The sequence below is a fragment of the Crocodylus siamensis genome, chromosome 11, assembly GCF_052110815.1.
Source record: "Crocodylus siamensis isolate JL-2025a chromosome 11, ASM5211081v1, whole genome shotgun sequence".
Lineage (NCBI taxonomy): Eukaryota > Metazoa > Chordata > Crocodylia > Crocodylidae > Crocodylus > Crocodylus siamensis.
This window is the reverse complement of record NC_143405.1, coordinates 36,713,080-36,739,349: the sequence shown is the minus strand read 5'-3', so window position 1 is coordinate 36,739,349 and position 26,270 is coordinate 36,713,080. Positions and strand designations below refer to the sequence as shown.

The window sequence follows — 26,270 nt, the reverse complement described above, 5'->3', positions numbered from 1 at the left end:
TAGCAATTATCTTTGCTGAAGACAGAAAATATTTGGTTTTTGTTTGAGGGTCATCTCTCATTACACTTCTATGCAAATAGATTAGGAAAATAAATAAAATAGCATTTAAAGTTATTCACAGATTGAAAATAAATCTTCATTCAAACAGACCAAAAGTATCAGTGATCAACATAGAACTGATTTTTATAAATGTAGGGAACTAATGAAAGTAGGCATCTATTTTGAATCATTACGTCTAACCAAACATATACATAGATAAAGGGTTCTCTCAATCTGTAGATTAGTCCTTCATGAAATGAGACACAATGAGATGTCAAAAGCAAGTAAAATGTGTTTTATACACAGTATATTATATTAATTCTGATTAAACCCTCTCTTTTAACTGCTGTTCAAACTCTTGAAAAAAAAAAGCACACATTGTACCAAAGTGTATATAATTTGGGATTAAAACACTGCAAGTTTAATATAGGTTAAAAAACATGCACATGACAATTTTGGTTTTAAAAGGAACAATGGTATCAATAATAAAAACCTGCCCATCCAAAGAATGAAGATTGAGGTCTGCTATACAGGAACATGTCCTCCAAGACAACTGAATGCTTAATTCCCATAGATAAATGACTCCAGTCATGAGTATCGCAAAGAGTTCTGCTAGACTGGCAGGCACAGAATATATTGTAAACAAAGTAAAATTATACACACATTGAAACTGGTACATTGATACTGGTAGATGTAACAGAAAGTAGCTTTAGGTTCACATATGCAGATTCAACACACCCACAACTTTCACAGAATTCAATCATGGACATTAGGTACCTAAAATAAAAACTTGAAGTCTTGGTCACTTACCTTAACCATCTTTACAGAACATTTTAAATCAACAATTGCTAATATATTTGTGCAATAGCTTCCTTAATTTAAGGCTTAAATACAATGAGAGCAATGCTACAAATCCTGCCTATTTCAGTGCAGTAAGTTTAGGAGCTTAAGACTGGTGGAAAAATGAAATGGCGGGAGGAATGGAAGGGGTTGGGGAAAAGGAGAGAAGATTTAAACAATGGAACAGGAGAAATTGGAAGTGCATTATTAGAAGTAAAATCACCAGCTATAAAATGTCAGCTTTGGAGACTGCCTTGACAGGAACAGGTGAAAACATTGTCCTTCTTAGTCTCTTTCTTACCTATGTTAGAATTACACAGCTTGCATCTTGCTCTTGATAAGAAAAGAATGCTGCCCAAGGTTTCTCCCTCTCCCTCCTTAGTCTTTCTCATACTGATTACAGAAACTGCATAGCCTTGGGGAATGAACTGTTGATGAACCCTTGTGGCATTGAGCATGCTTAATTAGCTGTTGCATGTTTACCTCTCTGCCCTCCCTACTCAAATGACTAATTATACTATACATGCGATGTATGTGATGATGTAGTTACATGTATGTTTGTATGAAATGGAAGTAAGCTGCAAGAACTTCTGTGTCTGTGCACGCGCCCAGGAGATTTGAGAAGATAAATGCCGCTTGCAAACACAATCAGGGGCCGGAGACTGATCTGAGCTGAGCTCCCTTCTCTGGCCTTGCTTCCAAGCAAATAGACCCTTAAGTGCCGACTGATGTCTGTGTGTCTGTGATCTCTGCGCGCCTCCAGGGAATGAACCGCTGTTTGTGCAACACCTAGATTAACATAATATCAATTGACTCCTTCCCAGTGGAATAACTAAAAAGAATCCCCATCTTCACCAAGCACTCAGGATGACTTGTAACCAAGACCCTTCAATCAGTAATCAACAATGGGAGATATTCTTTTAGAAATTCCTATATGTGAATATTCATTCTCCATTTCCCAAACAAAATCCCCCATTATGCTTCAAATTATTGTACGATGGTTGGAGCACACCGAGTGCAGTAAATGTGCCAAGACCACAAGTATTTTGATAATTTATTGATTTTATTACTCTACAGTGTACAAAAGTTAGGATTCTGCATCATTTGCAAGGTTAACATGAGCCACAGAACAAAAAGGGTTATATATATATTTTTTTGTTAGAGCATCACTTTAATTTCCATGAAGTTAAAACAAATCCTAGTAACCACACTCCTCTCTAAGGCTGTCTACACTGTAATGCTCAACTTCATTTTAACCTAGCTAGTTTAGGTAGCAATAGAGCAAAGACATGGCAGGATAGATCATAAATACAAAACTATACAAGCCCACTCAGGGATCCTAGGTACTTGGGTAGCTGAAACCTGTGCCTCTGCTTCATACTTGGTAATTGCTCTCTGAAAAATTTGCAAAACTACCTCTTCCTTCAGTCCCCAGACTGACACACCCTGCAGCCCAACCCACTGAGGAGAGGCATGTGGAGATGGGGGATCAGGCAGCCCAGCCCATCTCCCTGTGCCAAGGTGCACTACACCCCAGCCAGCCACAGAGCAGCTGGTTGGGACGCAGTGTAATTCAATATGTGGAAGAAGGCAGCACTGGGCTGGTGCTTCCCTGTCTCACTGTGCCTCAGTGTGGGGGGACCCCACAGCATGCAGAGATGGGGAAGCAGGCAGCCCCATCTTTGCATTTGTCTCAGTGAATGCTATTTTCTCATACTTTGCACTGCTTTTTTTTCCAAGGTTTTTGTTTTTTTTTTTGCTCCCAGGAAATCCCAAGAGCAAATTTTGCCTCCATGCTGCAAATTACTACTGTACATGGTTTAATGAGCAACACGTGGTTTGAGCAGCAAGTGTCTGGATGCACCCTTATTGTGCTAATCACCTCATCCCCTTGTACATTTTCCTCCCCCAGTCCATCAGCATCTATTTGTCATCTTATACAGATTGTCCCTCTTTGGGACAGGGACAGTCTTTGCTCAGCATTTAAAAATAGTGGGACCCAAGTCCATGACAAGGGCTCCTAGACACTGGTTATAAAAATCACCACACTACATTGATACCTGATCTAGCTAGATTAAAATAGCTTGAATGCACTAGTGAGTAATAGCTATGTAGCAAAATACCCTAATTATTTGCTAACAGATCTGCTGAGAAAATGTTTGCAAGATATCTGAAGTAGGAGTTAATATTTTAGTTAATTTTAACAAGCTGCATGTGTTATTTATTTATAAATTAGAGAGTAAATGCTAAAGTGTGAGAGCTGCTTCTTTTTTTGAATATGTGAAAGCCACAAACACATGAACAAATTAGATACTTTTCTTCATCCACCTCCATTGTTCTCTCCACGCTGAATGTTAAGAGGCTGTTTCAAACAGTTTCCTCTTGCAACCATTAAATTCTCTAATATGCCTTCATGGCAGAATGCATGTCCTGGTCTTTCACATTTTCCTAGCTACAGTCTCTATCTGTAAATGTTCAATACTCAGAATTGTTCCACCATACTGCTGAGAAACAGGCATATGCCTATTTGTTATAATACAGAGCCAAAAAAGCAGTAAACACTATTGGGTGCCTGTACATGAGCATGAAGGCTGCTTGATTGATCGAGTCTGCTTGAGCATGGTAATTACACACTCCAGCAGCCTCCCATCACATGCATCCACGTCCCTGCACCTAAAAAACTGGCGGCAGGAGCACCTGAACTAAAGCTCATTAAACAAGCTTTAGTTCAAGTGCCCCTGCTGCCATTTTTAAATATGGGGACGCTGATACCAGACACTGCAGTGCTTTAATTAGAGCAACTCCTGGAGCCACTCTAATTAAAGTCCCCCTCCCCTTCTCCACCCCCCAACATGTGTAAAAGTGTCCACTGTGCTCTTACAACAATGGAGCAAAAAACACTCCACTCAAAACACAATTGTTAAATGTGGACTAACAGAGGTCAACAAGATGCAATAAAGTTGATTTGACCACACTTGGAGTGAGGGAATCAACAATGCTTAGGATAGAGAAGAGATTCAAAAAGTTTGTGAAGACTAAACTTTCTCAAAATAGACTTAACAGCAGCAATCTTCTTGCCTCGTTTACTTTGTTAGATTTTTTTTTTTAAATTATGGTGCTAGTGAAATAAAGTGGAAAGCACCCAGGGCTCTTTCACTTAATATTTAAGGTTTTTTGGTTCCTCTCACCTAGTCTATACAGTGTTTCATTTGTACAAAGAGCTTAGCAACAGATGCTGACTCTGGTATTTATTTGTGTGGACTTCCAAGCCACAGATTCCATGGGCATGAAGTGACAAAAGAACTTAAACTGAGGTTTCTGTCCCATTGGTGCAACCTCTGCTATAGTTAGGTTAGCTATTTTAGGACAGGTACAAAGCCTGTTCTGTAAGTACACTTCCCACTATGCTGTAACAGATTAAGGCACAGTGTTTCAGAAGACATTCTCTTTGTGTTAAATGTTAAAAAACATTTTATAAAAACAGTAACAGACTAAAATAAATTACATACCAAAATAGGTAGAAGATCAGTGACCCATTAAGATAAACATATGGTACCACAACAAAAGACAAACTCTGTTGCATATTAAAGCAGAGACAGGTTAGTTAACACAGTGGTTTGAAGTTTCAAGTAAAAAAACTGGGCAGTCTTTGCCCAAATAGTTCTTGCATACATTTTGCACATAAATTCAGCTGAATGAAGAAAATACCACATTTTCTTGCATACAACAGGCAAGTTGTTTTTGGATGGCACAATGTAGGGAAAAAAGATTTTTTCAGAGTTATGGCTGACTGTGTGACAAAGTTAGTCCTCCTGGGAACACAGTGTCCAGGAAGTGTGGCATCCCAGGAGACAGTCTGGGAGAGGCACATCACTAAAATGTATGCCCTAGACCTTTGCAAGGGCAGCAATAATGTTAATTCTTTATTGTAATTAGTTCTTTAAAAAGTTCCTGTAAATAAAGTGTTTCCACATCACAAGCCTCATCAAGATAATACCAGCAGGTCACTCACTGCTTCAGGCACAATCTATGGTGCTCAGCCAATAGGTATGGCTGAGAGAGGTTTAACAGGACTCCACTCTTTCAGTTTGCTGAGCCAGACAAGTGGCAGATATCTTGGCATACAATAGTGTCTCCAAGAGTGCTCCTCTTCCAATGAAGAAACCAGCTTTCCCACTTAGGATGCCCTCCAGTTTTGGGGGCTGATTTTGGAGGGGAAATATGTATGTCATATGCAAAAAATACAGTACTCACAATATGACTATAGTTAAAATTCGTAACTAAAGTTATATGGATTATAGCATTTTCATATATTTCTGAGACTATGGAAAAGCAAAGTCAACTCTGGTACACTATACAGAAAACCCCAGTTTAATCTCCCTCTTAGATCAGCTGTTTCAGTAACCAGAAATTCCAAAGATGGTGCTGGCTACTAAGCATTTAAACTAGTTCTCATGGGCATCCCTGTGAGCAAACTAAAAAGCTAAGGGCAGCAATTGTAGTTGCAAGCCTACGTGGAAAGAGATGTACATACAGATATACAATTAAGAGTGGACAAGTACAGAGAGGGAGAGTCAAGGATACGCATTACTTGCTTTTAACCTGAGGCAAAGTATAGAAAGGAAAGCTCATTACTTATGGAGCACCAGAGAAGTGTGCAGGGCACTGCACCAGCCAAAATCTACTTGGGTTATTTGAACTACTTAGTTGCCACTCCTCAAACTCCTGCATGTGCCCAATTAGAGACTAACTCTTTCAGCAAATGAACAGAGGAATGAAGTAAACATCTGAGAATTAAAAACAAAACAAAACAACCCCCCCCACACACACACAATATGAATTACCCAAGACAGTATACAAGATGACAAACTTAAAAACATGCACACACATAAAGGGTGGAATAGGATGACAATGAAGTGCTATTAAAACACATAGGAAGTATTTTGGTAAAAGTATTAAAATTAAAGGGTTAAATGTGCTAGGAAGCCACAGTTTGTGCTGTGCTACATGCCCCAATTTGCTTTTGGAAGAGAAGCACAGAGCTAGGAAATCCTTAGAGAGTTCTGGTTTTTCAATTAGGTGCAAAATTCTCTAGTTGGAAGATCAGGTCTACAGCAGCATCAACATCTGGTACAATATGATCTGGTTCAATTAAGGCAGGATCAAATCTAAAATCTCTGTGACCGTGGAACACTGCTTCAGTTACACTCTCCCCAGTACTAGAGGACACTTCTGCATGAGGGTTGTAAACTCCAGTACAGACAAGAATGGATCTACAACTAGTGGCAGTGGCAGATGCTAGTTCACTTTCCCAAGTGTTGCTTATTTCATCATCCTGAGAAACAGTAGTAGATCTTGTGCCTGCAGCAACTTTGGCGTGAACACGTGCTTTGGAACCTTTTCTAGAGTTCTTTTCTTCAAGGTAACGACTGTAAAGGTTAGCACCATAGATGTCAGTCATTAGATTGTCCCTGGAAAGCCAAAAATATGATTTCATCAACAGAGCAACTCACGAGTTATTTCAGATATACAGCTGTAGCCCGCCATGCCATGCCCCAATCCAGAGGCACGAGCCCCCCATGCCCTCCCAGGGTACGTGCAGCAGTGGGAGCTGACCCTCCCCTCCTTGCGCCCCCCAGGTGAACCATGGTTCTGTCCTGCAGACGCCCCAGCTGGGGAGTGCCAGCCCCAGCTGCAACCCCAGCCCCACTCCCTCCCTCATTGCAGGGGCCTTGATCTGCATCCCCCCCCATACCCCTTCTCTTCCTGTTCTCCTTCCACCACAATAGACCTACCAGCCAAACACTGCTCTTTAAGCTGCCAGGCTGCATATCAGAAATTGGATCAGTATTGGCCAATATGCCTCCTTAAAAATCAGCTATCTATATCAGCCCCAAAAATTTCTAATTGCAGCACCCCTAGATGCAAGCACTTCCCCACATGGAGAAATGGAATACCAAAGCAAGCGATAAGGAAGGAGGGAATAAAAACACAGAAAGATGCAACTGCTTCCTTTGAAAGAGTCCAATGCAGGGGAAAAGCTTTGTGAGTAATCTGCCAGCTAAGAAGGCTTGTTCTAAGAGCTGACATCAGCAACTTTCCAATCAGAAACAGATTTTTACAAAAAGTTGTTTAACAGAAAATCTGAAAGTTCAATTTATCATATCTCTTCCCCTCTCTCAATAGAAACAAAATAGTAGAAGCCACACCATTTTTATTGCTATTGTTTGTGCTGTGAAGCATTTCCTGACAGCTCCATATTTAATGATTCAATCCCTTACCCAATAGCATAAAGAGACTGAATAGGCTTCTTCCACTGTCTTTCTGCTGCTTGTGTTCTGATGAGGTACTCTGCATAATGATAGGTCAGTTCACTAGGTTTGCCCATCAAAGCCTCATACTTCAGTTCCTTGCCAGTGATCTTCTTGTAAATGTTTTCCAAGCAAACCAGAAATGTTCCATGCCCAAATCTGGAGAGGTAGACACTATTACAAACCAAGCTAATCTAGGTAAATACAAAAAATAAACTAGAGATTGCAATGTAATGGACTTTTGGCAATATTAAGCAATACTAGTCTAAACTGCTTTTCTCTGATCACATAGGTAGTTTATACGCCACATTTCTTCAATTGTTCCACTGAAATGTAGCAGTGGTCAAGAGACTGCTGGATCAAGGACAATGATCAATAGTAGCAGTTTGTAAAAGAACAGCAGCAGCATGGTCTGATTTTAAAGGTGGAACCAAGCAGACTACATCAACAATTTCTTGTATTTCAAGCAAACAGCTTTACTTTCTAAAGGAATGCACTGCACTGCATGCGACATACATTTTCTACAAGAAAGTCTGTTGAATTTCAGCAATAGAGAAGAACTAGCAGAAGGGATGTTTAAAAAAAAAATCAAGCAGAACTACATGCAAGTTTCCCTAGATCAGACTGTATGAAATATACTAAAGTTTATTTTGTGGTACTGCAAGGAAAGAAAAAAGTTGTATTGGTCTGTTCTTGAGGAAAAAATGTTACACGGGAGCCCATAATTTCCAACATGCCTTGTGAAAGTGATGGCAACTTTTATACCCAATTGCTGGTGAACTGAGATATTGGCGCCAACAGCAAAGATCAGTGCAACAGTTTAGATTAAAGCGGTCCCCAGGAATGAAAGGCAAATTTGTTGTGCTGCCAAGTTTAAGGAATGGCTTTAGGGATCATATAATTTCTAGCCAAGAGGACTAATGAAATCCTCCATAATCAGGCACATCTTAAGGAGGTTTGTTTATCAGTCATTCCATACAGATTACTTTATGACCACAGTTTTCCAAAAGACTGGAAATACAGTTCATTTGAACTGAGTTTAGTGGCTTAAATGGCTTGCTTCCTGAAAACTTCACAATAAAGCATCTCAACACTCAAGCATATTAAAATGCAACTTGACAGCAATATCTTAAAAACCATCCTGGTGAGCTAAGGCCATTTAGGTCCCAGTGCAAATGCAAGACTAATGTGAAAACTCAGATTACCTTTCTTTTTGAACATATCATGAAATAAAAGCACATAATACAGAACAAAATAAGGGCTTATGGGAAGGCAGTCTAGAGCTTATGCGTATGGTATAGTGTTTCTGGTCTCAGAATAAGCCATTTGGGATTCTTCCAAGTGGCAAATAAATCAGTGCAAATATTTCTATTTAAATCCCTTTTTAGGTATTGATTGGAATTGCTCTGGGCGATTATTGGATGATCGTGTCATTATGGTCCAATAATGGATGGATGTTAGCTTTTGCCAATGCTAATGTCACTGCCAATTAAGGAAGAAACAAGCTTGTGTCTTCATCCAAATTCTGGCTCTTTAGTAAAGGAAATATTATGGCCCAATATTGACCGTAGACTTTAGGTACTAACTAAAGTCCAAGGCTGCCCTTGCTGAAGTCAAGAGCACCACTCACACTCACTTCAACAGAACAGGACACATGATTTACAAGACAACGTTCATCTTGACTTTTAAGAAAAAAATTAAAAAGACTTCATTGAAAATATCCAAAGTTTTCTATTTGGAAAATGAAAAAAATTAAATGAAAAAAAAAAAGAAGGCTTAAGTCAGTGAACCTCACGTTTTTCTGCACAAGAACACTGCAGCAATGTTTGGAAAACATGTTTCACTATTAAAAATCATTTACATAATTGTAATAGAACATCATAAAACATTTTAACTGAATCAAGTTTTGAGGTCAAAATTCTCTCTTCAGAATTTGCCAGATGCTCATCATTTTAGACCAACATTCAAGACTTTAATCCTACTACTTCTAAATGCAGGGATGATTATTGCCAAGTAATTCCTCAGAGAACTAAATACATACAAAGGTTTTACAATTCAGCTTGATTGCACTCAATCAGATATCCAATTGTGTGAAGAACTGGTGTACATTACAAGTCTATGTCTACAAATATGTGTTAAAAGCACTTGAACTGTATTGGGCAGATTGTTATTTTTAACAAAGAGATTGTCAGAAGATCCGACAGGCTACTTGTAAGAACTGATGCGTTAGAAAAGGGCCAGTTATTTACCTTGAAAAGGAAATTTTGTCTAATGGACATCCCACAAAAGGGAACATTGTAGACTAAAATGTGGTCTACAAGTTTGTAATTTTCCCTCACCTTCTCCCTGAGGTTTACACCATCAGCCACAAGGAGGTGGTAAGGTAGAAGGGTGGGAAAAAATTTCATATTTTATTTTCACCTGTCGACATCTTGAGAATTAACACTACAGATTCAGCTCAGTACAGAGGCAATCCTAGGAAAGGTTCTACCTTCAAACAGCAGGTTCAGAGAAGAGAAGATAAATTTACTCTCTACACAGTAAATTCTGCTGTAAAGATCTTTAAACCAGCAGTGAAATGTGGGGCAGGCATGAACCCTGAGCACAGAGAGAAGGGCTACCAGAATGCTGCTGGGGCAGACCCACTGCTGTGGGAGGGAGGACAGCAAATAGGGGATTAACAACATACCCCCAGGTGTTACTAATCCCCTCCTGCAGCTGCCAGCCTTTTCACCACCCCATTTACCTTTGTCAGTTGCTGCTGGCAACAAAAATCAGGGGCTGCTGCAGCAGGAATATGTATGAGGGTCTTAACTGGCAGCTGCTCCACTAGGTGCCTAACAATACCTCCCCACACCCCAACAGTAGCAGCATCTGGTCCAGTATCTGTGTGAGGCTGCCTTGAGCCCCACTGCCCTGAACCTGGACCTCTGCAGAAGTTCTTCATGGAGAATTGGAAGGATTTCATAGACATAGACATCAGGGCTGGAAGGGACCTTGGGAGATCATCGAGTCCAGCCCCCTGCCCAAAGGGCAGGAAGTCAGCTGGGGTCATAGGATCCCAGCAAGATAAGCATCCAATTTGCTCTTGAAGGTGTTCAATGTAGGTGCTTGAACCACCTCCGCTGGTAGACTGTTCCAGACCTTGGGGGCTCGGACAGTAAAGAAATTCTTCCTTATGTCCAGCCTGAAACGGTCTTGCAGGAGTTTGTGACCGTTCAACCTAGTCATCCCTTGGGGCGCTCTGGTGAACAAACGTTCCCCCAGATCCTGGTGGTCACCCCTGATAAACTTATAGGTGGCCATCAGAGTGTCAGGCTGATGCCCCCTGGGTGCTGGTCACAGCAACATCTCTCTCAGAAGCAGATTTGGCCCTGGAGATAAACCAGTGATCATCTACTGGGGTACCACAAGATCCTTTTAAGGTTGTCATGGCAGCCCCTATGTGAGGAGTTAAAGTGCTTTCTGCTCTATCTGCTGGGTGCTGCATGCTTGCTCCAGCATCCCATGGACAAGCAAAGCCCATGGCTACTCCTCTAGGGATTCCTGGCCTCCAGCAAGCCCTTTACTAACTGTCCCTGTAGTGCAGGTGAGGCACTCTGCCACAGGTAGATGGGCAGGGGATCACAGTCTTCAACTGGGCTCATTCCCCAATCCTCCCACGTTCCCACAGCTGCCAGAAGAGGCCACAGAGGCAAGTGGCTCTGATCATGCCGGTGCAAAAGTCCCTGAAGGAGCAGCCACAGTGACAAGGCTGCATTCTCCCACTTAAGTACAGACCTGGGGCAGACAGCAGATAGAGCAGGGCACAGCAGGGTCCTGAGCCCAATGCCCTCCTCTAGTACCTATATCTGTACCTCCAGTCACCCCATTCCAATGCAGGCAGGGACAACTGCCTCATTCAGGGGTGTAATGACCCACCCCAAAGCTCCCAGATCTGCCCCGACCAGTTCCTGCCAGTACCAAGCACCATGCTGTGCCATTTTCTCAGGGATGCCCTTCTGCTGCTGCTACCTGCCCTGCCACCCTGTAGGCACAGAGAGAAGTTCAGCTCCCTGCTGCAACTCACAGCGCTTTGCACAAAATATCATGAGTTACAGTGACTCCCCCAGAACTAACAGATGTTCGCTGTTGGGTCCTGGGGGTTGGGAGATTCAGCTGCAATTTAGAGCAGCTGCAAGTCTGCAATGTGGGGTGGGTGGACTGGAGCCCTCCAGCCTTGGTGGGACTCCAGTCCACCCACCCCACCCTCCAGCACCACCTGAAAAAACTCCAGACTAAACTCTCCCCACTCCCTTCCCTGCCCTCCCATTCTGAAGACAGTACTGGGAACAGGGCTGAGCTGCATCAGTCCAGACCTGCTCCCAGCATGCGCAGACACAAGTTACTGAAGACATTCCATATTGGAGCGTCTTCATCTGAACCCTCATGCAATGAAGGTTTAGACTGTCATGGGATTGGGCCCTTTTAAAGTGCTTTGCAGCCACACACTTGTGTTTGGTCATGGCTGTTGAGTGTTTTCAGGGGCCAGACTGGGCACAAATTATTACTTCTGTTTGTGCCTTTTAAGGGTGCCAAAGTGTGAGGAGATTAGCTGTAATAATTCTGTTTGTTTCTGAAATACGGTGCTGCTAAATACAGAAAAGTTATGTAAACCTTACCACTACACCTCTGCTTTGAGCTGAGAGAGAGTCAGAGTATGACATTATGGGGGATAAAACTAGATAATAAACAATACTGTTACATTAGCCAGAGGAAAATATCTATATTAGCAACACAGGGCGAGGGTTGTACGATCCATTCTTTTTCTGCTTACCGTTTTGGCTGTGCTTTAAGCAGAGTACAGCTGGCTTTATATGGCAGTGTTGAAGCTAATGAAAGGTGACTCAATACTATACAATAGTTTTATAGTTTCTAGGGTCGGAAGGGACCTGAGCAGATCATCTAGTCTGACCTCCTGCCATGGCAGGAAAGAATACTGGGGTCAAATGATCCCAGCAAGATGTTCATCTGGTGGTGGGATGTGGGAAGGAAAAGTGGTTGAGGGCTTAAAGCAACTCTTACAACTTGGAAAAACTGGTAGAAAAGTGCAAGTATGCAAACCCTGCAAGAACATGTATGTGATAATCTGCAAGTATTGCCAAGCCTGCTACTTCTTCAAAGCCCTGCTTGGGGCCTTTTTACCTACTGTGAAGATTAGTTCACATAGAAACTTAGTATGACACACTTCCTGAATTTATTTGGAACTTTTATGAGGGATATGGAGAAGCCCAGAACAGATTTTTAATCATGTATGTGTTAGAGCAATACCTACCTTGGAGACTGAGCTTCAGCTACCCACATTAGATCCATATTACAAGCAAGAACAGGTATATGTGGGTATTTTGCATGATGATATGGATTTCCTGGATAGCCACTTGTCAGCAAAACATCTATAATCAACTGGAGATTTGTTTCCCATCTGACTGGCTCCCCAAACAAAACAACAGCTGCAGGAATAAAAACATTTGTGAAACGTAATGTAGTTACTCTTGTAGATTATTTGCTATAAGAAATATATGGAAATGTCAGGTTGATTTAAAAAGATGTGTACATTTAAAAAAAAAGTCAGTAAAAACAATGGAATGTCAATAAACATATAGATTTCAATCTACCTTTATTTTACACCTCCTTTGTTCCAGAAATAAACACAGAAATTAACACTTAATAAACAATAATGCATACATTTGACACAATTACTTTTTTTACTTTATGTTGTCCCATCCCACTGAACAGTATTAGCTCCTCAGACTAAATTTATAGTTATTAAAAAACATTTAAAATGCCATGCATTACATTCAGTGTGGTATATGCTGAATTAAACTCCACCAGAACTGCCATTTGTCCTCTCACAAATCTACAATATGCATGTTTATATTCTTAGTTCATTTTTTTTTGGATTTCTAGGAATAAGTCACTGGATAGATTTGGCTTGGGCATTTTTCTTTCATGCTTGGGTCTAGTATCCTACTTCCCAGGTTTCAAGTGGGCTACAGGTGAAGGGGGTAAAGCTAGAAGCAAAACAGTAGAATGCTTTGCTGCCATCATGTCAGTTACTGCATTGAGTGGGATAAGACAGATTCAGCTGGATTCCATTCAGAGCCAGCCTTCCTTTCCAGAAGGAAAGCAGCCCCTCACCACCTGTCCTACTCCTCAGAGGTACATGGGTGAAAAATGCACACCTATAAAAAAGGGCAGACTTTGCTACACATCATAGGTTCCAGCAGTCATTCATTTCATATACAAATACCAGAATTCTTTAAGCCAGTCATCTAGGTTATCAATGCGATATTCAATAATTTACAACATTAAGCTTAAGTTTACAGTAAAATGATGGTACTTAATTCTGTAACTGTCTTGAATAGCTAAGTGGAAACAAGGTTTGGTGATTTTTTTTTTGATGATCCCTTTTATGGACAAGCTGTCAGGCACCAAGTGAGTCCTGAGGAAGAACACTTTGTGCTTGACAGCTTGTCTAACATGTCTCCCAACTATACAGTTGGTCAAAAAGAAGTTTTCACCAAAAAACCACCTTGCTTCTCACATTTTTGGACCATCACAGCTACACCACCACTCCAGCCCTGAATAGATAAGTGAAGATAAGACAAACTGACCCTCAATTTTGGGAAGGTCCACAGCTGGGGAGTGCTGCAATGAGAAAAAGAAAGGAGGTAAATATTTTCTCCTAGATTTAACAGAAGTAAGTTCAAAGCATTACTCCTCTGACTGTTCCCTGCAACACTGATAGGAGATGCATTTTACATTTCCATGTAAGTATTACATCTTGATACCACCTTGCAGAAAATGTAACAGTTTGTAGGACTTAAGTGTGATGTTGGGGCAACAGCTAGAAGCAGAGACTGAATCTGTATATTCTATATTCCCAATTCTGCTGTCTTTACTTGCCAAATTTACCCATCTAGAAAATAAGAATAATTACTTTTCTACCAGGGATACTGCAAGGCATTAACATTTATAGAGGTGGTACACCACATTTTAAAACAATATTTTGCACTAAGATGTTTTATAAAACTGCTACACAAAGTAAAGCCAGAGTATTTGTTTTGTACTACCTTAGATTCATAGATTGTAAGGGGTTGGAAGGGATCTCGCAAGATCATCAGGTCCAGCCCCGCTGCACTAGGCAATAAAGACAACTGGGGTCAGGTGACCCCAGCAAGGTGACTGTCCAGTCTCCTCTTGAAGATTTCCAGGGTAGGTGATTGCACCACCTCTGGAGGGAGCTTATTCCACAGTCTGGACACCCTAACTGTGAAGAAGTGTTTCCTAGTGTTAAACCTGTAATGGTCTTCCAGCAGTTTGTGGCCATTACTCCTGGTTTTCACCAAGGCTGCCCTGGTGAACAGTTGTTCACTGAACCCTTGATGTATTCCCCTGATGTAGCAGTAAGCTGCTACCAAGTCCCCTCTTAGTCGTCTCTTTTTTAGGCTGAAGAGGCCCAAGTCCCTTGGACTTTCCTCATATGGTTTGCCTTACAAGTCTCTGATCATACGGGTGGCTCTTCTCTGGACTCTCAAGCTTTTCCACGTCCTTGTTGAAGTGTGGTGCCCAGAACTGGATGCAGTACTCCAGCTGCGGTCTCACCAGTGCCGAGTAAAGTGGAAGAATCACTTCCTTGGTTTTGCTTGAGATGCATCGGTTGATGCATGCCAGAGTATTGTTTGCCTTGTTGGCTACAGAATCACACTGACGCCTCATGTTCATACTATGGTCTGTTATTACCCTAGGTCCCTTTCAGTTGTGGTGCTAGTCAGTTTGATGCCACCGAGGCTGTAAGTATGTTGGGGGTTGTTCGTTCCCAGATGGAGTGCTTTACACTTCTCAATGTTGAACTTCATCTGCAGCTCCCAAGCTTTGAAGCCGCCTCGGAGATCTGGTCATAGGATATAATGGGGGAATCAATGAAATATCTGTAACTTTGCTGTTTTTTGTCTGATTCATGATAAACTTGCAGGGGTAGTAGCCTCTGCTGAGAGCATGAAGACTGCCAAATTTCAGGGGCTTGGGTGGAACTGCACCCCAAATTCTTGACAGCAAAACTCATGTCACGTGTGTGTTACACCACATGGGGGTGAAAATTGCAGGGGTGGTGGCCCCTGCTGAGGCCACAAAGCCTGCCAAGTTTCAAGAAGATAGGTGTAGGGGTTTGGGGGTAACTGTACCTCATACTGCCGACAGGCAAAACTTGTGACATAGATGACCCTGTGTGTGTTAAGGCTCAGCATGCTGAAAACTGCAGGGGTGGTGGCCCTTGCTGAGGCCACGAAGCCTGCCAGCTGTGTGTGCGTCTCACTGAGGAAGTCTGGCTTCTGGGGCCCTGCACCTCTGGCTGCTAGCAGGCAAAACTCGTGATGTGGGTGGGTGACACTGTGTGTATGTTAAGGTACACCCTTCCTGGTGCTGGGGCCTCTGCACAATATGGCAGTTTGCCCCAGTGAGGCCTCTTCCTTCACTACAGCCTCAGGGCCAGTCCACCACTTTACATGACAACAAGTAAAATAACTTAGCTGGCTCAACACCAGCAGCAGCAGCAGCAGCAGCAGCAGCAGCAGCAGCAAAGGTACACAAAGGGAACTGTCACAGAGCCTTTCTTTTTATAAAGGAATTGACAGCAAGCAGTAAAGATGTGTTGTGTTGGACATATGATGTTACTCACGGTGTGTGATGGCTTGTCTTGTGTTTTTATAGATATATGTTTATTATGAAAACAAGGAGTACTTAAAAAAATATATCTTTGGAAGCTTTAGGGTTGAAAACCCCTTTGTCAGGCTGAGGAAGCAGCTGCAATTGGTCCTGGATGGAAGGAATAGTAAAGAAGCCAGAGGATGGCGTGGCCCGCAATGCAGGAAAGAAAGCCAGTCAGTGAAAATGGAAATGGAGGCATCAGGGGGTGAGGGACAGGCTGGGGTGGGGGGTAGAGGGGGAAAGGGGGGGATGTAGCAGCGCAGGTAAAAGTGCAGAGGTGCCTAGGGGGTCAGATGTCCGGCCGGACGCAGCATGACAGAACTCCACTGTGTATATTGCGTCCATGAGTTATTGTGCCTACTACCTAGGAGGCTGATCAAGTGCAGTTCATAGGCCCAGCTCTGAAAAGTGGTTGGGGGGAAGGGGGCAGGGCTTGCAGCTCTACCTCTCCCCCTACCCCCTCTCCCTCCCCTGCCAGAAGACCTGGCACCTGCCCCTTAGTCCAGTGAAATACTGAAGGAAAGTAGTCATTCAGGAGTTCAGTTCTCCTGAGTGATTCAGGAGCTCTTTCTCCTGAGTGTTAGGAGCTCTTTCTCATGAGTTGTAGGATGGCCTCACACTTCCATTTGTTTTCCTTCTGTTCCCTACATACTTAAAGGAGGACTTCTTATTGTCCTTGATTTCTGTTGCTAGTTTAAATTCAGTCACCGCCTTAGCGTTTCTAATCTGCTCCCTACAAGTGCAGGCCATTGTTGTACAGTCCTCCTTGGGGACTGTCCCAAGCTTCCATAGTTGGTATGCCTCTTTTTTCTTTTTCAAGAGGACCATGATATCCCTATTAAGCCAAGAGGACTTATCAGCCCTTCTGCTACCTTTCCTCCGCATAGGAATGGACTTCTTTTGGGCTTCGAGGATCACATCCTTGAAGAACAACCACTCTTCATGCATTCCTTTCACCTTCAGTCTCTAGCCCCACAGTGTTTCCTCTACTATTGCCCTGAGCCTGTTGAAATTCACTTTTTTGAAGTCCAAAACTTCAGCTCTGCAGGCTGATTTGCCTGCCCTGCAGTGGATAGTGAATGGGATGGTTTCATAGTCACTGTCACCCAGGCTACCCCTTATATTCAAGTTGCTCAGATCATCTCCTTTGGCCAAGACCAAGTCTAGGAGAGCCTTATCTCTGGTTGGCCCGTGCACTTCCTGAGTCAGGTAGAGCTACCTTACCCTCTCCACCCAATGACCACAAAAGTTCTAATACTTTGAACTCTGCATCTTTGTTCGGTAGGTGAAAGGTGAAATGACTAACTGTATGAGATGGTTTAGATAGGGATAATTCTGCCTCAGTTAGGGAGTGGACTAGATGACCTCCAGATATCCCTTACCCCTAGCTTTTCTATGATAGACAGGCTGAACCTCAACAAGTCACTCCCTGGCTTTTATTGTCTGTGCCTCTATCCAAGTATGGTTCCACTGATAGTTATAACATGCAAGGAATAGATTCAATCTATTTACGTTTCTGTAAAGAACTAAATTAAATAAAGCCAGAAAACAGATGCACTTTCCTAATCATCTCCTTCCAAATATAAATGCAAGATTTCTTTCCAGAGGAAAGCATTAGGTTCTCAGTTGTATTTTGTCCTATAAAAAAAATGACTTTTCATAAAAAACGAGACTTGCCAGACTTGCAAAAGAACAGCTGAAGTGTAATGGCTTGTTCAGATAAGCAATTAGCAATGTTACTGAGCATGTGTGAGCAAGTCGACTAGCCGAGGTGTTCTGCTTAGTCGAAGTGGCCCCTTAAGGATACAAGAAGCTCACCCTCCGGGCTGCATGCCCCGAACTCGCCTGCCACAACTTTGATGATTCCTGGTTCAGATGAACTGTCTGGTGCGTGCATGTCCAGAAATGAGACCTTGTGTCCGTCGGGGAGCTGGTCAGGGCTCCTCCACCCCTACACCCTCGCCCGTGCCTCCGCGTAGAAACCTCTCTACGGTTCCCTCTTCTAGTGTAAGTCCAAACCTCACCAGAAGTGGTGGAGGGATAATGTCAATGCCGCCTCTGCCTAAAGCGGCCGTATCTGGAGCCCCGCTCTCTCCTCAAGCAGGGTCCTGCTTCTTTCTCTGGGGCCTTCTTCAATGGGCGTCCTCAGCCCTCCCTCTGGGCCCGCCCCGTGACTCGACGCTGTGAACATGCCACCAACAGTCCGTCTTCCCTTTTTGACCTTTAGAGCTTTCCTTTGTCCTGCTCCCGCCGGAGCCAGATGCTCCAGCATGCTGCAGTCAACCCGTCTCCACTCTGGGTCACCGCCTCTCACTCACGCACCTCAGTGGAGCCTTCCCGCTGCCCCAAAATGTGCGGATCCGGCTTTGGGTGGCGCGCATCCGCCCCTCCACCTCCTCACCGGTGTCCGCCGTTCTCTGTGGCACTTCCAGTTCCGCTCCCCGTTCCGGCGCTGCTTTTGAGCCGGACTCTCCTGCCACACACCTGCAAGAGGTAAATGTTCGCCCCACCTTCCGGCGTCGGGGCGAAGGTGTTCCCGTGGGGGGACCAGCCCAGCAAGCTCCACAGTCCACTGGTTCACCTGCTCCCGCACAGCATGTATAACACTTGTAGAAAACGTATAGCAGTTGAAGGAGAGTCTTCACCTAGTTAAATTACATTCTAAATTAAGCCATTTTGTTTCAATTCAAGCTTACTTGGCACAATTATTCTACAAAATATGAGCAGGCATTTGGCTTGCTCATGCTCAGTGTCACCGGGGGGGAGCCTAGGGGCGGCCGTGATCCCCCTAGCGCTCCTTACCGTGTCAAACGGGCGATCCAGCACCCTCTTATCTCGCCCGCCACATCTTTGCTGTTATATTGTTCAATTAGGGAGGCTGCCCTTGATCCCCTCGTACATGGTGTTACACTGGCACTATTCCCCGTTCCATATGGGGTGACTCGGTGCACCCCGGCCTTAGGGGCCATTTGTGCCTCCAACCTCCCCTTTAGCACGCCCCAAGCCTTGCAGCTGTACCAGACGTTATCTGGTCAGTTTCTTATAGTTCTTCCCTGGCGCCTCTGGGCTTGTCATGCCACCAGCCCCTCTTTCTGGCTTCTAATTGTGCCTCGTCTCCGTTGGGCCCCTATCCACGCATTCGCCCTTCTCCAGGCTTGTTCTCGCGTGCCTGCCCCTCTCTGGGACTTTTACCGCGCGCTCGCCCTTCTCTAGGGCTTTGCGCTGGTAGGGTGCCAATCGCTCACCGTGGAGCCTTCTATTCTACTCTGCCTCCTCCGGAGCCTGTGCCGCGCTTCTCGCGCTTCCCTGCCCTCTCTGGGGCCTGTGCCGCGCTTCTCGCGCTTCTCTGCCTGAACTCGGGCTTCCCAAGTTTGGGCTCAGGCAGCCTTAGCCCTGCCTGGCCCTCAGACCTGTCTTCTCGGGCCTAGCTCGCGCGCCTCCCGCGCTCGGGGCTCAGGTGGCCCATAGCCGTGCCTGGCCCCCTTACCCTTTTCTGGGTCGTATGCCCTACTGGGCAAACACTGCCCTCATGGGCTGGAGTCTCTACACCCCACACACCATGCCTCTCCAGCGCTCGCTCACCATGCCAACTCCAGCACCAATCACTGTGCCGCCCTGGCACCGCTTGCTGTGCCCTTACTGGGCACCAGGAACCCCCAGATTATTGGGGAGCTCCCGTGAGGCCTCCTTGCACCCCTACAGCCTCACCCGGTCCTCCTATCAGGGTCACTCAGCAAACCCCAACCTATCTTTAAAATACCCTGTTATTCAATTGTAAAGTACAAGAAAGAAAATTACTTTTCCCCTGAACTTTTAAGCAATAGATTTTGGCAATCATGAAAGCTGAGAGATTGATAAGCTACTCTAGGTTCTCTGTTTAGCCATATAACACAGAAAGCCATGGCAAAAATACAGCAAGCTTCTTAGGGTATGTCCATACCAGAGTTATTGAGAGACTGCAGCACAGTGTAGAGATATTGAAGCTAGCTCTAAAATTTAACTAGCTGAGCTATCCTAGTAGCAGCATAGAGCATGGCATGGGTTAATCTACGTTGCTTCATGGCTGCAGTATAGACATACCTACACTTAATTCCATTAAGAAACCCCAAAACTAACCTAAGGAGATCACCTCTCTTGCAAGTGTTCATTTTCCACACAGTTGGGCTGCTATAGAAACTGCCAACAAGAATATTAGTGTTAGTGATCAGTGGGGGTGTTGTCAGTGGAGCTTGTTTCAGTTAAGCCATACAGACTAGTTTGTTTTGTACGGAAGCAATAAAACAATTTTATATTCAAGATGCCAAAGGCTGACTAAAATAGTTAAGAAATAGTAGAATATTCTAAGGCAAGCATACCTTGGCTCCCCTCACACCTTCAATGAGCACTTTTATTGATAATGCATATTTCTTCATCCAACTGTCAGAAGGATTAGTTTGAAGTATTGTGTCAATATAGTATGCAAATGATCCTGAATTAACATGGCCCATGGACACCAAGAATATATTACTCCAATTGTTGCATTCCCATTTAACATTTCTAAGGACATGAAAGGGTCACTATTACTAGCGTTGATCAATCTTTTTTCTTCCCACATGAGATGAGCAAGATACTCTATAGCTCAATTAGTAACATTTTTTTCTCATAGTAGCTACTGTGTTAAACTTTAGGTGCACTATAACATGTTAGACTGCTCCATCAGCATCCTACTAGTTTCCTCATGGACCTCACATATGACTGCTTTCTCAGTTGCTGAAATCTATTCTGTGATCAATAAATATCAACTGACTGAGTAAAACCTATACCTTTAAATATCCATAAGAGAACAAGGGACTTCAATAGTTTTGTTAATTCACACTTGCAGATGTACCAGAATTTTTCTTAAGATTTTATCATATGATACATCAAGTCAACAATAACGAGAATATCTGAGGATGGGCAAAGCAAACCCTGTTTTCTGTCAAACACTGAAGGACAAATAGCTGATGAAACCTAGCTCTGGTGATGTATTTGCTAGTTTTAGTCATCAACCTTCAAATGTCACCAGCCTGCACTGGACTAAGTTTCAATGTCTCAGCTTAAGAGTTGTCATTGTGTATGATCTCCAATGGAGAACATGGACCTGGGTTAAGCATTCCTGATTGCCTGCTCTGAAAAACAGGGAGAATTTTGATTGTTCAATCAATAAGATTTTGGACTTTAAAAGACAATCATTGGGCCCTAAGTTACACATGGTTTACACTGCATGATTTCCTATTTGGTAGCTTGGTATTTTCTTCACTATCCCACTAGAACTTTAAAGATTTTTTAAAAAGCCAAAAAAAACCCCAATTCTGCCCTGAATTTGGACAAAGTAACTGATAACCCAAAAATGTTCAGATGAGGTCAGTTAAAAAACTTCTTTTCATCATGTTGTGTTTTGATTTCAACTTTTTGGTATCAGTTAACTAGACTTTTAGAAAATAAAGCTTCCCCCCACCAGTACTTTTCAAAAACAGCTTTGTCAGAACTGATCCTTCCAATGAATTGGTGTTTTCTGACCAACACCTTTAAAACTTAGTGCAAGCTTTGCTACCCATGTGCCTAGACCTTTGAGGCTGTATTGAAATAGAATTTCAGTGAAGTGGAGGATCTTTTGTAGCTACTTCACAAGTCTTAGGGAAAGCCACTTAAAGCTTTTGCTGCTGCTACAGCTATCCCTACAGTCACTGGAATATTTTATCTTCCCTCCCAGACACAAAACATGCCTCCCCAACCCTGCAAAACTCCCTCAAAAAACAAACAAAAAAAGTCCTTGCCAGTTGGGACACATGCATTTAACTAAGTTCCACAGGGGATGGCAAACAAAACCCTCCAGCAACTGAGCACCCAGTCTAGAGGAGAAAGGATTCAAAGAAGCAACTTAACTCTGGGAAAGAGCCAGTGAGTTACAGGACTGAAATAAGTAGCGCAAAAGGGAAGCGAGTAGGTCAAAATGCAAAATGTGTCTGATGAGAAGTATGGGGAATAAAGAAGATGAGCTGGAAGCTGCAGCCTGTGAAAAGAATCATGATCTGACTGATATCACAGAGACCTGGTGGGAAAGCTCTTATGAGGACTGACATGACAACATAAAGGGTTACACTGTTTCGAAAGGACAGGGTTGGGACAAAAGGCAATAGTGTTGTTGCCTTGTATGTCCGACACGTGCACACTTGTTCCCTGGTTCAGGAGGAAGATGATAGTCAAGCAGAATGCATTTGGGTGAAGATGAAAAGTGATGCAGCACTGATATAACAGTGCAGATTTATTATAGGCCACCAAATCAGGACAAGGAGGTACATCAGGCACTCTTCAAGCAGGTGACAAATCTATCCAAAAGCTATGGGATAGTATTGATGGGAGACTTCAGTTTTCCAGAGATCTGCTGGAAGAACGATGCAGCCAAACAGTGTCAAGCTAGTTCCTAACTAGTGTGGAGAATATAAGTAGGGAATCATCTATCTTGGATCTTATCCTTGACCAACAGGGAAGAACTGGTAGAGGATGGGACCCTAGGGTCGCTGTGCTCTCCCCTAAGGTGCCCTCTGTACCGTGCCAAGTGTTCTCTAAGCACCCTCTGAATCTCGCCCACCATGTCTTTGATCTTGTGCGTTTATTGTAGGGAGGCTGCCCTTCGTTCCCTTGGCTATGGTTTTCCTGCTATGTGCCAGACCCGCCTCGGTCTCCCTGGCACTTGGGCATCCTACAGCCATGCCTCGCTCCGCGCCCTGTTGATGCTCTGTCCCTTCCCAGTCTCGTCCCACTCGGGCTCTCTGGAGCCCTGCCTCACTCTGTACCTCACAGTGTTCAACGGCAGTCACTGCCCCTCTCTCTCTGGGGCTTCTTGCTACCCACCCTCTGGGCTTCTCACTCACCCCGCGCCCCACTGGCACTCAGGTTTTCCACAGCCTTGTTTGTTCTGCCTTCCGGGGTACTCAGGGTCAGCCCTCTCCCAATACTACGCCTTTGCCTTGGCACTTGGGGATGACACCTCCCCCTCTGCTGTGCCCCTGCAGATGCTCTGTGCCCTTGCACTGTCCTTTCTGGCAGTCTGGGACGCACACTCCCTCTGCTGCACCTTTTGGCTTCACGGTCGCTGCCCCTCTCTCTGGGGCTTCTCAGCAGTGCTGCCCCCTCTCTGGGGCTGGGGTCCACACTCTAATGTGGTCCCCTACGAGGCCTTCTCCATCCCCTTATAGCCTTGCCCGAACCTCCGGTGTAACAACCACCAAAACACAAGCCCCTTGGCTCTAACACAAATCTATGCCTCATGGCTAAAACATCCTCCAAACCACACCACAAGTGTTCCATCTCTCACCCGTGTCACTAGCTGCTCGCACATCCAGGCCCCTTTTCCTTTTCACACATTCAGGGCTGAGCTCCTTCCTCCTTGGCTGCAGGCTGCCTTCCCCCTCTGGGCTTTGGCCTGTGATTTATGTCTGAGCCAGGCCCTGCCCCTTTCTTCAGCTGACCAAACAGGTGTGTGTCCTTAGCTTCCTCTGGTTGTGCCCAGCAACCGGCACCTGAGCCACTACTCCAGCTTTCCAAGTAGCAGGCACCTTAGTGCCCTGCTACAGATGTGAAGGTGATGAATAACTTGGGAGGAAGTGATCATAATGTGATAAAATTCCAGATCCTGAGACAGGGAAAGCACGAGGTCAGCAAAATTAGGATGCTACATTTCAAGAGGCAGATTTCATCTGACCCACGGAGTTAATACGTATGGTGCCATGGGAAGACAGATCAAAGGATAAAAAGGTACCTAGGAGAGCTGGGAGCTCCGAGTGGGCACAGTAGTGGAGACCCGACAAGAAACTGTCCCGACACAATGGAAGCACAAGAAGAATGGCCACCATGGCTGCACAAGGAGCTTCTAATACATCTCATATGCAAAAGGAAAGCGTATGGGCAATGGAAGAATGGCCAGGTCACCAAGGACACATACCAGGAAATAGCAAGAACCTGCAGGGACAAAATCAGGAAGGGAAAGATACAGAATGAGCTGCCCCTGGCAAAGGAGCTTATGGACAACAAGAAGAGGTTCTATAAGTATGTTGGCCAGAAAACAAAGACCAAAGATCCCCCTGTTAACAAGCCAGGGGGGACTCCTAACCAAAGATTCAAAGAAGACAGGTCTACTCAACAGCTACCTTGCCTCAGTTTTCACAGAAAATTAAGCTGCAGTCAGACATCTAATAAGGAGTAACTGGATAAAGAAGGGGGCAAGCTGAGGGAGGAGATCAAGAGACAGAGAGCTTTTGGTAGGTTTAAATTCATTCAGGTCAGCAGGGCAACACAAACTTCATCCCAGCATAGTAAAGGAACTGGCAGAGGACATCTTGGAGCCCTTGGCAAGGATCTCCATAAAGTCATGGGAGGTGGGCCAGGTACCAGAGGACTAGAAAAGGGCCAGTGTTTTCCCCTCTTTAAAAAAAGGAAAGGAGGAACGCCACAGAACAGTTGGCCTCACCTGAATACCTGCAACATTACTGGAACATACAATAAGGAAGACCATTTACAAGCATCTGGAGGATAAAAGGTTTATCACAAGCAGTCAGCATGGATTTATGAAAAACAAATCATGTCAACCAAACTTGGTCTCCTTTGACAAAGTAACTACTTGGGTGGGTGAAGGGAATACTGTGGATATATTGCATCTGGACTTCAGCAAAACCTCTGACAAGGTGCCCCACAACCCTCTTAAAAACAAACTGGAGAAAAGCAGGCTAGATAAAACTTCTACAAGGTGGCTCAACAGCTGTAAGCAAAGGGTAATTATTAATAGGTCCATGTCAAAATGACAGGAGGTTTCAAGTGGAGACCCACAGGAGTCTGTCCTAGGTCCAGTGCTGTTCAACACTGGGGCCAAGACAGGTGATTTGGATGCTGGCACAGGAAGCTTCTTGCACAAGTTTCCAGACTACACAAAAACAGAAAGGACTGAGAACATACTAGAGGAGTTGAGCACAATTCAGAAGGATTTTGACAGATTAGAAAATTGGGCTAGAGCTAACAGGATGAAGTTAAATTTGGACAAATGCCAGGTGTTACATCTCTGGAAGAATAAAGAAAACAAATATGAAATGCGTGACACATGACTGCATGGTAGCACTACAGAAAAAGGACTTGGGAGTCTCGATAGATCACAGATTTAGTATAAGTCTGCAGTGTGAGACAGCTGCAAAAGGCAAAATGCAGTTTTTGGATGCATCAATAGCAGTATTATGTTCAAGACACAGGAAGCAATAGTGTCTCTACTCAGCACTGGTAGAGGACTCATCTGGAGTACTGTGTGCAGTTCTCCATTTTAAAAAGGACATGGAGAAGTTAGAGGGTCCAGAGGTAGGCAAACATGATAAAAGGTTTTAAAAGCAAGTCATATGGGGAGAGGTTGAAGATGCAGCCAAGTAAGTTTAGACTGAATATCCAGAAAACTTCTTCACTGTTAGAACAGTGAGGCAGTGGAATAGACTGTCTAGGGAAGTTGTGGACTCTCCATCACTGGAGATGTTCAAGAAGTTGGACAGTCACTAGTCAGGGATTATCTACTATGGGTACTTCCCATACTTCTGGGCTTTGCTGGTTGCTCCCCCCCACACACTCTTTCTGCTATACATGCAGGGTGTTTTTAAGCCTTCCTCAGAGACACTGGGGGTTGGCTACATACAACGATAGGGATTTTGACTGGGGTGTGCCAGTGCTCTTGCTGAGACCAAAGCTGGAGGTTCCTGGCTAGATGGTCCTGCCTCTCTGCTCAGGGTCAGATCAATCTCCATTTTAGGGGTCAGGAAGGAATGATCAGATTGGTATGGACTATGGGGGCTTTTGCCTTCATCTGTAGTGGTGGTGGAAGAGAGGGGGGTTCTATCTGGGATTTCCTGAGCATGTATTGACAACATTTCATAGAAGCAGGAGGTTGCTTGCCATGGTTCCCCTGCTTTACCTGTGGCAGGTTAGGCTATTAGGTCCACGGTGTGTCAGGGTTGATGGTAGTTTTATGTAGATTTTAGATTATGGATTATATAAGATGGTTGGATAGGGATCATTCTTCCTCAGGCAAGGGGCTGGAGGTGACCTCTGGATGTATCTTCCATCTCTACTTCTCTACGATTAAGCAGAGAAGCTGTCCTTTTTTGCTGGAAAAGAAGCAAGCCTGGAGACAAGATGCAGCTCCCAAGATGCCTGCCACTTGTGTTTGGTCTGTTAACCCTCTCAGCCATAATAAGGGCTGAGCACTGTCACTTGTAGCTGAAGCAGTAAGTGAGCTGCAGACAGTATTTTGATACGGCTTTTGATGTGGAAATGATGCTTCACCTA

General features: G+C 44.1%; 1 protein-coding gene across 3 annotated transcripts in view; it reads right to left on the bottom strand.

Annotated features, from left to right (window-relative positions):
• Positions 1–1,920: 1,920 nt before the first annotated feature.
• The window catches only part of LOC149855738 (haloacid dehalogenase-like hydrolase domain-containing 5), a 38,481-nt gene continuing 14,131 nt past the window's right edge, over positions 1,921–26,270 (bottom strand). For 2 of the 3 annotated variants that reach the window (XM_090022359.1, XM_090022362.1), the window contains 4 exons: positions 13,844–13,877; positions 12,505–12,679; positions 7,161–7,349; positions 1,921–6,350 (listed from right to left, as the gene is read on the bottom strand). In XM_090022359.1, the coding sequence (XP_089878485.1) occupies positions 5,951–6,350; positions 7,161–7,349; positions 12,505–12,679; positions 13,844–13,877 (798 nt within the window). In that variant the 3' untranslated portion in view covers positions 1,921–5,950. The remainder of the gene's footprint in view (positions 6,351–7,160; positions 7,350–12,504; positions 12,680–13,843; positions 13,878–26,270) is intronic. The other variant, XM_090022361.1, reaches the window with a different exon arrangement.